Source organism: Trichoderma breve (assembly GCF_028502605.1).
Source record: "Trichoderma breve strain T069 chromosome 7 map unlocalized scaffold00007, whole genome shotgun sequence".
Classification (NCBI taxonomy): domain Eukaryota; kingdom Fungi; phylum Ascomycota; class Sordariomycetes; order Hypocreales; family Hypocreaceae; genus Trichoderma; species Trichoderma breve.
This window is the reverse complement of record NW_026611593.1, coordinates 1763695-1776712: the sequence shown is the minus strand read 5'-3', so window position 1 is coordinate 1776712 and position 13018 is coordinate 1763695. Positions and strand designations below refer to the sequence as shown.

At 49.6% G+C, this 13018-nt stretch overlaps 5 protein-coding genes across 5 annotated transcripts; 3 read left to right on the top strand and 2 right to left on the bottom strand.

Moving 5' to 3' along the window:
• Positions 1 to 1193: 1193 nt before the first annotated feature.
• T069G_10750 (uncharacterized protein) lies at positions 1194 to 2173 on the top strand (the record flags this gene model as incomplete). The annotated part of the gene is made up of 2 exons (XM_056177960.1): positions 1194 to 2016; positions 2085 to 2173. 2 exons carry the CDS (start codon positions 1194 to 1196, stop codon positions 2171 to 2173), a joined length of 912 nt encoding a protein of 303 aa, XP_056024250.1.
• Positions 2174 to 2496: 323 nt separating this feature from the next.
• Positions 2497 to 3717, bottom strand: T069G_10749 (RNA recognition motif domain-containing protein; the record flags this gene model as incomplete). The annotated part of the gene is made up of 2 exons (XM_056177959.1): positions 2497 to 3348; positions 3457 to 3717. The coding sequence occupies 2 exons, from the start codon at positions 3715 to 3717 to the stop codon at positions 2497 to 2499; spliced, it is 1113 nt and encodes a 370-aa protein (XP_056024249.1).
• Positions 3718 to 4146: 429 nt separating this feature from the next.
• Positions 4147 to 5668, bottom strand: T069G_10748 (proteasome complex subunit rpn13 ubiquitin receptor domain-containing protein; the record flags this gene model as incomplete). Its single annotated transcript, XM_056177958.1, has 4 exons — positions 4147 to 4693; positions 4928 to 5426; positions 5480 to 5549; positions 5618 to 5668. The coding sequence occupies 4 exons, from the start codon at positions 5666 to 5668 to the stop codon at positions 4147 to 4149; spliced, it is 1167 nt and encodes a 388-aa protein (XP_056024248.1).
• Positions 5669 to 7036: 1368 nt separating this feature from the next.
• Positions 7037 to 7793, top strand: T069G_10747 (GINS complex protein domain-containing protein; the record flags this gene model as incomplete). Its single annotated transcript, XM_056177957.1, has 4 exons — positions 7037 to 7063; positions 7117 to 7416; positions 7492 to 7646; positions 7700 to 7793. The coding sequence occupies 4 exons, from the start codon at positions 7037 to 7039 to the stop codon at positions 7791 to 7793; spliced, it is 576 nt and encodes a 191-aa protein (XP_056024247.1).
• Positions 7794 to 9042: 1249 nt separating this feature from the next.
• T069G_10746 (sulfate permease family domain-containing protein) lies at positions 9043 to 12554 on the top strand (the record flags this gene model as incomplete). The annotated part of the gene is made up of 7 exons (XM_056177956.1): positions 9043 to 9274; positions 9324 to 9655; positions 9719 to 10073; positions 10123 to 10265; positions 10325 to 10871; positions 10927 to 12345; positions 12388 to 12554. 7 exons carry the CDS (start codon positions 9043 to 9045, stop codon positions 12552 to 12554), a joined length of 3195 nt encoding a protein of 1064 aa, XP_056024246.1.
• Between the last annotated feature and the right edge of the window lie 464 nt (positions 12555 to 13018).

Here is a 13018-nt window from a genome sequence, read left to right as displayed (position 1 = left end):
TGCGGCTCTCAAGTTGAGGCCTGGAGCTGGAGACCGGCTCAGCGGAACCTCTGAAGCGAGTCCATGGAGGAGGCATCGCACAAAAGAAAGTACGAGTAATACTCCGGTCCATCTATCGGTGAGCAACGGCCCCCTACATACATTATCCCTACCTACCGTACTAGCCAGGCAGTCAAAGTCTACTTGGGCCAATAGGCAGTCCAGCGTTTACAACAAGTGCTTCGTTTCCAAGTACGCATGACCCCGGAACTTGCCAACACGACATGGGAAAAGCAGGCCCCCAGCCGTCGGGTCGGTCTTCCGGGCGTGCTGCCAATGCGGAGTATTGCGCCACAAGCTCGTCGGGGCTCTCGGCGTGAGATCTTAACAAGCTATTTTGGAACTGTGTTTGCTGTCTTTTGCCCACCTTCGAGTCGGGCGAGGCTAGACCTTGTGTCACAGACGGAACGCAACACGGAAAAGGGGGGTGGCCACCTGTTTCACGCCCTCTTTAGAGAAGTGATACTTCTTTTATCCGTGTTAATACTGATGTTAGTGAGCAACACGAATCCTCATAAGCTCCAGTTAAACCTCGAATATCGGCTCGTCGCTAAGAAGCTGCCCGCCACCATGTAAACCGCCTAGCGTCTCTAGTTTGGAGCAATGGGTGAAAGCTTGAACGCATCGTTTCTCCAACCGACATCAGCCCAACGTCATAAGGCTAAATACAGTCATCCTCCTCGTGATCTGCTGGATCAAGGATCAGCGAAGACGGCTCCAGTCCCTTACCTCGTGGAACGTGATATGATGCAGAAACCCTCACTCAAACCCTCAGCCACCATCACCAGGCCCTCGACAACTTAACCGGTTCAAGCCATTGGCTCTCTCCTCTTTTGGGTCCGGCAATCTCCTCACCACCTGCACAAGATCCAATTGAATGCAATTAATCAATACTTGAAGGAAAAACATCCCAGGCAATCCAGCCGCCACTGATCCTTTGCCGCCGACCGCCGGACGTCCCCCTGACCTAGACCCTGCCTCTTCACACCTCGTTACGGGCCATATAACTTGTCCGCGACTCCCTCACATGTGTCAACCGCCTACTTAGACCAGTTGCATATCGTACGAGTAGCTGGCTTATGCTAGTGGCTTAAAACTGTCTGTGGCCGTATCAATTCTATACCAATACTTGCCCTCCCCCTACGTTGCCCGTCATGTCCATGTCAATTGCTCCAACCGAGACAATAACGTCTCTGTCTCTGATTCCTGATGTCGACGAACGATCCTCAGTTCACTCCGTTGATGAGGTGGACTTGTTGAAAGCTTCCTGCGTTGTCCAACAAAAGCCCATCTCCATCACACTAGACGGCACCGCTGTATTCATCGTCTCCTTGGGCGTTGTGCTCGCCATCCACTTCCTGGACTCATATCTGGCCGAGGCAGTCGTGTGCCTCATCCCCGTCGCCTTGCTCGTCCACAATGACTACCACAACTTCCTCAACCTCGGGCCCGGAGGCACGCCGTCGACTATCCAGGGATATATCCGGATAACCTACCTGCGTATGCTCACCTTACGCGACCCCTTCACAGCCCCATTGCCCGATCCAAGCCGCGACCCCAAGACGGGCGTGCTGGCTGGGAAGCATCTCCCTTACCGTGCTGGCCCTCGACCTGTTGTAGCTGGCATCGCACCCCAGCGACAGCTCGACCAACACGGCTCCCGGCAGTGCTACATCGCCCTCCGCAGGGCCATGGAGAGGCTGAGTGCGAAGAACCCACACAAGTTTGGCACTGAGCGTTCATGTCTGGAGAAGCACGGCCTGGCCCTCTTTGCGAGACATCCGCTGCAGACCAACTGCCAGGGCGAAATTGCCCACGTCCACGATTCCGATCACTCCATGCACATGTGTCTCCACCCGAATGACATCAAGGAGATCCTGCAAAAGGGCTGGGGACAGAGGCATCCGTTGGCGTGGAAGAACAGATTCATCCAGATGCCCGTGTCTCAGGACTTTGTCATGGTTTATGCACCGAGAGGTAAGAATTTTGTATCATCTTTTAAGGCTCCAATCTTTCGTATGGAATCATGCTAACAGTATCTACAGATGACATGGAACTTGAAATCGTGGGCAAGATCATCAACGCTGCCATTTGGTACACCCTTGCCGAAGATGTCGATATCAACGCCAAATGAACCCTGTACTACCTCTCTCCTAGGATCTAACCTCTTTTGAAACGGATTTTATTCTTTTTAGGGTCTTTGCAGCGGATGGCGTTTATCTCTTTGATTTATTTTTGTTATGGCATATAGCATGAAATCTTTAGCAACGATATGAGTATTGAATCATGGGTAGCAAGTATGTGGCTTGGACGGGCAGACAATCATGGGTGAAAATTGTAAGTTTATAGGGGTATCAGTCAATACTACTTTATAAGTAGCTATCAATGCAATTTACAAAATGATAAAATCTGGGAAAGAGAAAATAGCCATTGTACCTCTTCCCATTGTTTCCCCCTTTAATCTGAGTCCTCGTTGGCTTCGTTCTGCGACTTCTTAAATTTCTCGCCCACCGAGAGCGATGCTTCGACAGTGCTGCCGCCAAAGCTTCGTCCATTCATGAGCTTGATGCACGCAGCTGCAGATTCCGTCGTCTTGAATTTGACAGAAACCACGCCATCAGGCTCCAAATCGTACAGAACCACACTGGTGACGGCGCCAAGTTTGGAACACTCGTCTCTGATGTCTTCCTTGATTTCCAACAACGCAGCAGGATCCTCCTCCAGCTCTTGGAGAGTGAACATGTGCCGTAGGATCACAGTCTTGTCCCGCTTCGTGTTAGATGGCACCAATGACGCGTATGGATCATCGTCATCCCAGTCAGCAAGCTTAGCGTCAAGCTTCTGTGTCTTCTTGATGATTTTCTGTCGATCCCTTTCATTCCTTTGTCTCTTCTGGCCATTGCCATTGCTTGCCTCGCGAGCACCCCCCTCCTGGTCGTATTGGGTCTTTTTGTAGCTTGAATCAGCGGCTTGGACTCGAATCCTTCCTTCCGTCGTGCCGCTGGGCAGAAATCTAAAATTGGTGTCGTCTAGCAGCATGATGGCCATATCGACGCTCTGGGGCTTGAAAAATACGATGAGTGCATCGCCTTTGAAGTTGCCTTTGTCGTCATTATACATCTTGATTCGCGGCGCTCCGCTGTCAATCTCCTCAGCAATGACGCCAGCCTTGCGAGAGAACAGGTCGTGGACTTCGTCGACCGTGGCATCGGCGGGGAGGCCAGTCACGTAGACGGCTGTGTTTTGTTTAGGTTGAGGCGGAGGCTTTTGCTTCTTGTTTGGGCGCGCAGGTTTGGGGGCATCGGCGTTCTATTTGAGGCATAAGTCGTCAGTATTCTGCGAGAGCAGCCACTCGCTGGAGTTGCGCCATGATGCTGCGGGCAAGCACATGACAGGACGGAATCGAATCAAACTTACCGCATCCCCGTTTTCTACTCCTTGCTTCCTTTTCTTATTTGACGTATCCTCATCTGCAGGTGTTCCGCTGTATTCTCTAAGATCGTCTAAATCGTCCTCCAATGGCTCATCTTCCGTAGGAACCCATTTCTTCAGGTCGGCATCGAATTCGAATTCGGTTCCATCATCATGGACCGCGATGAACTTGTTGTCTAGCTTAGAGAACGAGATTCGTTCATCGCTGTCGAATTCCTGTACGTCGGTCGGGAAAGGCAGGTCCATCGCGTGTATGTTGAAGAGTAGTGAGATGGGAGAAGGAGGAGATGTTTTTACCGGGTCATGATTTCTGGAATGGATACATGTGAGGAATCCAACAGTGGAGAGGCAACAATGAATTGAAGATGCCGCTGTAAATTGGGTGCCCACCGCATCTATCAATAGCCTAGCGCGCTGCAACCCACCAATAGCCCCACTGCTAGCAGTCTTCACCAGGCTGTACCTGCATCCAGGAACTCTCATGGAACAAACTTTCGAGTACAGCCATTTTTACAAACAAATATCTGTCATCAAGAACATGTGAAAGGCAAAAGTAGAAGACGAATTAAATCGGTACGAATTATTTCACTCTCTTGCTAGAGAACCGTAAATATACCAATGAGCATCAATGCCCTCTACTTGATATCGTGAGACATAACAGGTATCAGTCAGCAGTTACTGTCTACTGTCCTTGACAGTCTTTTTGAGGCCATCAATGAATGCCTTGACCGCATAGCCACCACCCATGGGAATTCCAGGTTGCAAATATCCGTCATTCTCAACCTTTACGTTGAGTGCGTCGGCAACGCTGGGCAAACCTCCATCTCGAAGAGCCATTGTCAACGTCCCCAAGGCCTGGTGGAATTGGGGGCTTCGAAGGACCTTCTTCAACAAGGCCTGCTTTTGCACCAATGACAATGATTCGTTGGCAGCCTTGATCTGATCAGCCGTTGGATCTGATCTACCGTCGAGCTCGACTGTGCCACTGGCGAGCACAATGACAGCTGGTGGTAGGAAGCTGAGAAGTGAGTCTACTTGCTCAGCTGAGAGGGTATCGACGATGGGGACTGTGATGGATGTTGGTAGAAGGTGGCTCAGGTAAGGATAAGCAATATCTGCTTGCTGTTGCTGTTGCTGTCCTCCAGAAAGACCGGATTGGCCTCTCAGGGAATCGAGAAAGTTTCTTACTGCAGCCGCCGCATCAGGGGTTGAAGACGAAGCTCTGGAAGAAAATTAGCTTCGTCGTCTCCGAGTTGCTTCAGTCACGTGGTAGAATCATGATATCATTTGGCGTAGCTCTGTTCAAAGGTACAAGGAAGTTTCTTAGTACATTAATTGGCCTTCATTTTGATGCCAAAAACATGTTCTTGACCCTCGGAGACCAGTGATTGGAACCAGACAACCTTTGCACGGGCCGTGTCGTGACCAGCCTTGAAGAATAGGGGGGGTTACCTACGCTCTTGCTCCATCAGCTCCGCCTTCTCTCGAGCCCTCGCCCTCCTCTCTTATATCGCCTCCCGTCGCATCGGGGCCAGCACCGCCGCTGCCTCCCGCGTGGTGATCCTGGTGGCCGTGGCCCTCGATGTCCTCCATCGCTTCATCTTCGTCGTCTTGGTGATCGTTATTGTTTCGAACAGCGGCCAGCTCCCGCGTCACGTTAACCTCTTCGCCTTGCAAGAGTCTGTGAACAATGTCGCCGATCTTGCGATCCCGGGGGCTGAAGTAGCTCGCCTCGCCACTTCGTCCCTGGGGCTTAGACTGCATCCAGAAAAGATGGCGCTGGGAGGAAGAGGCAAATTTCAGGGCAAATATGCGGCCGTTGGTCTTTGCTGTGGGCTGAGGGGTGGTCTTGTATTCGTATGGGAGAAAGCTACCGTCTGTGGGAACCATGACGAGGTCGAGTTCGGGGTCATCCAAAGGCTGGTCCCGTCGTCGCCAGCAGAAATGCACCAGATCTATTCGGTGTTAATGGTTGCTCAAGTATTAGCCAGCTTCAAGTGTTACTGACCATCTTCGGAATATAGATAGATGTAGCCAGGCTCAGGCTGTGGCGTGACCTTGTATGGCTTCGACGATGTCTAGGTAGGAAGAGTAATGTCAGTGGCCAGGTGGGATGAAACGGGCGTTCGTTTTGCGAGTAACTTACGTCGACGTCACACTGGCCGGCCTTGAATGTGATTATAGGTGCAATCGGCATTGTGAAACACCCGGTGAGCTGTGCCTAGGACCGTTTCGTTGATGTTGTGAAAGAGAGGTCCGTACAGAATTGAGGTTAGGCTTGCTTGATGCTGAACTCCATATGCCGTCCATGCCAGCTTGGTGGCGGGCGTTACTGTAGGCTACAGGAGCTCTTACGTCGAGCTTGGAGCAAGAGTGGGGCTTCGGGCCGATATTTATCCCATATCGATAGAGCAGCAATTTTTTGTCGATCAAATAAATAAGCTTCCCTCTGCAGCCAATTTTTTTCTCCTTCTATTCTTCTATCTCAAACGAAGACTTCTTCGATCAAGCACTTTTTGTGCTAAATCTATTGAATAGCTAGTCTCTGCACAGCTATTCTACGAGAGATGCGACATTTCTCTCAGGCGATATATCTTACGCCAGCTGGATCGAGATGCTCATGGCATCAGTACTAATATTCAGACGGAAACTTTCAGCATCAAACGACAGGTATGAATTCAATTTCTCTTTTCACTTCATAGTATGCAATCCCCGGAGACATTATGATGAAAAACATTGGTCCGTGTTTCGGAGGCGGCCTCAAGACCCGCCGCAAGACGACACAACAAGCACATTGTGCAACACTGAACTCTACGCCATGACACTTTTTCTTTCTCGAAATTCATTACCATGCGTATTCAGCAGCATTGCTAACTAGTGTGCTGCTTTAGCTTCCAAAGATGAAATTCAGGACAATGTTCAAGCTGGACATGACACATCGGCAATCTAGCTGGAACAGCAGCTGTTGAATAAAATTGCAACCCTGCGGCGGATTGTCCCGGTGAAAGGTAAGGTGATGCTTAGTTTAATGCCAATTTATAGTAGTAGTACTATACATGAATTTATAGTCTAGAGCTTTTCATAAATATTACCGTTGAAGAGTACTGCTCCAATAACATCATGGCAAATGAGTGTTTGAACTGCACAGCTAGCGTCGTGACGCAGAAATCTACAATCAAGAATGAATTGGATGGGAGTAGCTTTTCAGCACCACATATTGCTATGACTGCATCCTTCTAGTATCTGCTATAATAGCTATTTTTTAAAGAGTGTATCGAAACACTGTTTCCTGTAATATCAGCGTTCATAAGCCAGCTCTCGCGATTGGGCACGAGTACTCTGTACCTGTAGGGCGGTTGAGGATGGTGGGGCCTCAGCGTGATCTCGATTTCTAGCAGCCGCCAAACCAAAGCTGGATTTCCACCCAAGGATAAGACATTGAACACTGTTTCTCGCAACGTGCTGGCAACGCATAATAGGCTCTTTATCTGGATTCAGAGTGCTCAACATAATAGCAGTAACGCCAATTTCACAAGCAAAATAATAAATCCGAGTCTTTTGTAAGATGTATGGAGACTTGGGCATCAAACTGGTACGTTTCGTCCTGGATATGGCTTCCCACCACGCGTCTCACAGTTTCCGCAGGTCCAACACGCCAAGAGAACTCAGAATTTGGCACATCTGCCTCCATACCAAGCTGAGCTTGTTCGTGCAGTGACCAGAGAAGTCAGAGATCTCAACAAAGATGTTGATGATCTGCTTGAGCCCTTCCAGGGCTCGTTCGACCCAGCAGAGGATCAGGCGGTAGCATACACACTTCTTGTGAATCACATCTCAATGCGCAGAAACAAGCGGTGCTTGCTGGCATATCACAGAACTCGCACCGACAAACTGGAAGAGCTTGTCTGGAATGGCGCGGATGTCATTGACTTGTCTGGCCAGCAGGTACGAGACGGTGGTGCATCCGGCAGCAAAGGAGTGGCGAGCGGCGATGGATCCACGAGCAGTCTCAGCCCACAGGAGGAAGACTATGTGCGACAATACGGCGATTTACTGGCAGCTTACAAGGGACAGTGGACCGATATTGATCTCACTGGTAGCCTAGAGCCACCAAGGGACCTGTTCATCGACGTTCGTGTTCTCAAAGATGCGGGTGAGATTCAGACAGAATACGGGTAAGTAGAGCTCCATATTTGACTTGAAGATGAAGCTTACCAGGAGATTACAGGGCAATTACTTTGACAAAGAACAGCCAATTCTACGTTCGACAGGGAGACGTAGAGCGGTTAATTGCACAAGGATATCTGCAGAAGCTCAGCTGAGACAGTTGTACACACGTATCATGAGGCCCCTCCTCTACAAAAAAGGACCAACGTATGATACAGTAAGAAAGACAATTATGGTAGGAGCGCTGTTTCGATTTAAGTTGAGGTTGAGACACGAAGAGATGTCAATCAATTACTGAGGAAGGTGAAGGCTTCTTTCGGGGCTTGGACACACTGAAGCAGCGCAATTATCACATCATGACATTGACTGGCGTGTTACAAGGATAATGACTTTACGTTTGGCTCGTCTAAAAAGCGGTGGATGAGCCGGAGGGGGTGTTTCGGGGGACTTGACTTTTCGGTTACATTACATCACGGCTATAGTAGTTTCAACTTTCACTTTTCATTTTTCACTTTCCACTTTTCATCCAAGGCAGCACAATCCAGGTTGACTGAAGAACCAATGCGACATTATTGATAGCTGGAGGCCTCTCCATTGCTGAAGCTCGAAAGCATGAGCAGTATATAGCCAAAATGCCCTTGTCTGGTGAGAGTGATATGTTGTTACCGGCAGAGGATATCGCGCACTCGTGACTTTTGGGGGAGAAATTGCGTTAGATCAGTGAAACGCACATGGTGCAACGTCGATTGTTCTCGATTCCGCCCACTAATGCAGTCTAAAGCTGCAGAAGACGTGCAGAGAGTGGGCATTTATCTCACGGTTCATTGGGTGGTGGACGAGGCTAGGCCTGAAGGATGAGGTATGCCCATTTACAAGCCGAGCGCACATCGATCGCATTGCAGGTCACTGGTCACGTACATCCAGGTGCCGCGAAGCAATTGAAGCTATCAGAGCAAGCAAGTCTGCTAGCACCACCGCCGCAGAGCTGGCTGCATGTGCGAGTAAGCAATTGCAATTATGAATCGTTATGTAAAGATATGGCACCGGACAATCTCATAATCTCGTTGCGATAAGGTCCAGCTTCATTTGCACGGCCCGGCCTCGGCGCCACCGCCCCGGAAATTTCTTGATTTAGCAAAGTTTCAATCCCTGATAGCCGTTATCTCTTGATGATGCTCAACTCTCTTCTGCATGTCTTTTCTCCTTGCTTGCGCCACCCTTTCTTCTCTTTCTCCTCCAGTTCGTTTGCCTGCTCCGCACATAGCCTGGGCCTCTGGTCATCCTCAATCGCCGCCTATCCCGCGTCAAGTCTTTCTGAACCCGATCCCATATGCTCATGTCGGCTCGTGATTGAAGCATTGCCGATCAGCTCGTCGGCAGAGCTCCACCATTGGATGCTCAAACATGTCGTCCTCTGTCTTAGGATTCTCGCCGTGGCGGAAGAGAGCTTCCAGCTCGGTTTCACAGATGGATCAGTCACACAATGATCGCACAGACGCGGCGAGTCACGCTGGGAGCTCGACGCTGGAAGCTGGGACCTTGCAACACCAGCAGCTCTCTTCCTCTGTTGGATCTCAGCAAGGATATAAAGAACCCATTCGCTCCTTCATCCATGCTTCAATGCGAGATCAATTGGGTAAGGTTTCGTGCCATACTGATCAGACGCCATGTTCCGCTAACTGTAGGAGTAGTTCCGGTGGACAGCGCGCAGAATGCGAGGAGTGTTCGCGAAGATACCGCCGAGCTGGCAAGCTATTTGCTGTCCGATGGCTCAACACAGCGTCGCCCGAGCTTCCTCCAGAGAAACAGACCGTCAATTCAAGATGTATTCGGCCCAGAGTTTGGAGATGCCGATTCCATTGAGGGAGGCATGAGCATACGCCCTTCGTCAGGGACAATACCTGAAGTATCTGAGCCGCCGTCACCGGAAGATAGAGAGGATGGAGAGAACGCAGTGAGAGAAGAAGGGCCTTCTGCGCTTGCCAATCTACTCAAGAAATCATCTCCTCCATCGTCGGTGACAGAGCAGACAAGTATCCCGCAAGCTCGGCTCGACAATGTCGATGCTGGACAATCCCAGTCGTCACACGTGGATGAGACACAACAACAGTCACAGACGGGCGAACCCGAAGTATCAGAGGCATCAGAGTATACTCCTCTTCTCGGCAGGCAGGAGTCTGGATCAGGAGCCAGTAGCAGTGTCGATCTCGATATCGAAGGCCAAAAGACTCAAGCTCGACGAAGGTGGCTGCGTGGACTTGCCGAGCAACGTCAGAAAATGGAGCATCATCTCGGCCAAATCGCAAAGGTAGCATCTAGTCCACGTAGTTGGAATCGAAGAGCCATTTGGGAGACTATCGTGGTGGAGCCAGTTTCCTGTCTTCCAGCCGTTGCCGTTGGTTTACTTCTAAACATCTTGGACGCCCTGTCATATGGTAAGCACTTCCTGTACTATCACCGAACGAACTTGGCTGACCGGACTAGGCATGATCTTGTTTCCACTGGGAACTCCTCTATTCTCTCATTTGGGATCTGCTGGTATTTCTATATACTATGTCAGCACAATTGTGGCACAGCTGGTCTTTTCCACAGGCAGCATATTCAGAGGAGCTGTAGGATCTGAACTTGTACGTATAAATTGTCCTATACCAACTGCATCTAGCCGTTTTATCTAACCCTGGTCCAGATTGAGGTCGTTCCTTTCTTCCACAATATGGCAGCCAAGATTTTGGATATTGTTGGCGAAGACAATCCTGACGCGGTCATCGCCACAACGATCGTCGCCTATGCCTTGAGCTCTATGCTAACTGGCCTGGTGTTTTACCTTATGGGCCGATTCAAGTTTGGCTTTATGGTCGGATTTATCCCCAGGCATATCCTAATAGGATGTATTGGTGGCGTTGGTTGGTTCTTGATAGCTACCGGCTTCGAGGTTTCCGCCCGGCTGGAAGGCAGCCTTGAGTATAACCTCGATACACTGCAAAAGCTCATGGATACCAAGACAATTCCTCTTTGGGTCTGTCCTCTTGTTTTGGCCATTATTCTATTCTATGGCCAGATGAAGGGTGCATCCAAGTACTTCCTTCCCCTCTTCATCTTGGCCATTCCACTAGTCTTTTACCTATTTGTCTTCTCTCTTGATACCTTGGATCCGAGCGCGCTCCGAGATCACGGTTGGATTTTCGTTGGACCTCCTCCGGATGAACCTTGGTGGTACTTTTACACCTTGTATCGTGAGTATTCTCTTCGCCTCATTCTCACCAATATCAATATTAACGATTTTAACAGAACTTCAATTGGTGAACTGGGGTGCAATCATTCAGGTAATCCCGGCCATGTTTGCCCTAACTTTCTTTGGCATTCTTCACGTTCCTATCAATGTCCCCGCGTTGGCGCTCAACTGTGGAGAAGACAATGCCGACTTAGACAAGGAGCTAAAGCTTCATGGATACTCCAACTTCGTTTCAGGGTGCATAGGTAGCATTCAAAACTATCTAGTCTACGCCAATACTGTCTTCTTCTTGCGATCCGGAGGCAACAAGCGGCTTGCTGGCTATATGCTTGCGATTCTAACATTCGGAGTCATGGTCATTGGCCCTAGCATCATCGGATGGATCCCCGTCATGATGGTCGGAACGCTCATTTTTGACCTAGGATTTGAGCTGCTTCTTGAGGCGGTATGGCTTCCACGGAAGAAACTTAGGCCTGCAGAGTATGCCACCGTCATCATCATCGTCCTAGTTATGGGCATCTATGACTTTGTGGTTGGCATTGGCGTTGGAATATTACTGGCGTTTATATCACTCGTTATCCAGACGTCAAGAGTATCGGCCATTCGAGCATCCTATGATGGTGAAGTCGTGACATCTACCGTCAGACGCAATCCGTCACAGGACAACTATTTGCAACAAGTCGGCCGGCAAATTTACATCATGAAGCTCACTGGATATCTGTTCTTTGGCACCGTCGTCAGCGTGGAAGCCAAGATACGAGCGCTCCTAGACGATCACGCGTTTGCCAAGAAGCCGATCAAGTTCCTTATTCTCGATATGTGGCACGTCAGTGGGCTTGACTACTCTGCTGGTGAAGCCTTTAACACAATCAGTCGGTTATTGAACAACAAGGGCGTCAGCCTTATTTTGAGTGGCATAGATGCCGACAGCGAACTTGGTCGAAGCATCAGGGCCGTAGGTCTAGGCAGCGGGAATATCGAAGTTATGTTGCTGCCAGACTTGAACTCGGCTCTAGAAAGTTGCGAGAACGAGTTATTGAAAACTCTCTACGCCCGACAAGAAGAGCTGAATTCGACGAAGCATACTACCGCCAACCTAGATGTTCCAACAACTTCGGCGACGCTGGCTTCCTTTGATGCTCCGTTCAACTCTCCACGTCGCAATCATCTTGCTGAAGCGGCCCAGGACGCACTCAACAGTGTGGAGATTCAACGCCGGTCCAGATGGCAGAGCTTTAATGAACCTCTGCGGCTCATGTTGCAGATTTTCCAGGGACTGAGCGACAAGAATGAGGACTTCTGGTTCCAGGCAACTCCGTACTTTGAGCGTAAGGAATATGCCGCTGGCACAGTCCTTTTCAAACGTGGCGAGCCGGCAGACGGTTTCTACCTCCTTGAGCGTGGCATCATCCGAGCGGAATATGACTTGCCACAAGGCTGGTTTTGCGAAAGCATCGTCGCGGGAACTACTTTGGGTGAGCTGCCCTTTTTCTCCGAAATGAGCCGGACAGCGACAGCGCAAGTCGAGAGGGACTGCACTGTTTGGATGATGGGGCAGGAGTCTTGGAAGAGGCTTCAGCAAAAGGATCCAGAGATTGCAAGGGAGTTTTTGAAGATTTCGCTGAAGCTGACGAGTGAGCGGATGAGCGCAATTACGTCGTATATTTTGACTACAGCTGGCTAATTGTTGGAGTGCTGTCGAATTTGCATTAATGGAGGGAGAGCATGGGCATAAGTGGTTGGTCAAATTGCATTGCGGAACTGTTGATTTAGCGGAACTGAAATTTATAGCGAAATCTAAGTGAAGATAATGGTTGGCTTCAAATTGCCTATTTGCGACTAATACGCGTAGTGAGGCTGCTCTTGATCTAAGTTTAGTAAGCCGATGGAATGATTTTCAGAGCAGTGGTTCATGATTTGCCACAGAATCTAAATTTTGCCCATTACTCATACGGCGACTGAGTACTAACTAACTCTCTTCATACCTATTCATGGCTTGCTCTCTACATTCTGGGCATTTTGGATGAAACTTTTTCAGATGATTTCTCACTCGTCTGCGAATTCGCCACGTTGCTCTCGATGTGTGCCTGACATGACAGGATGATAATACACTAGGCAACAGGAGTCACTCACCGGAGACTGGAGTTT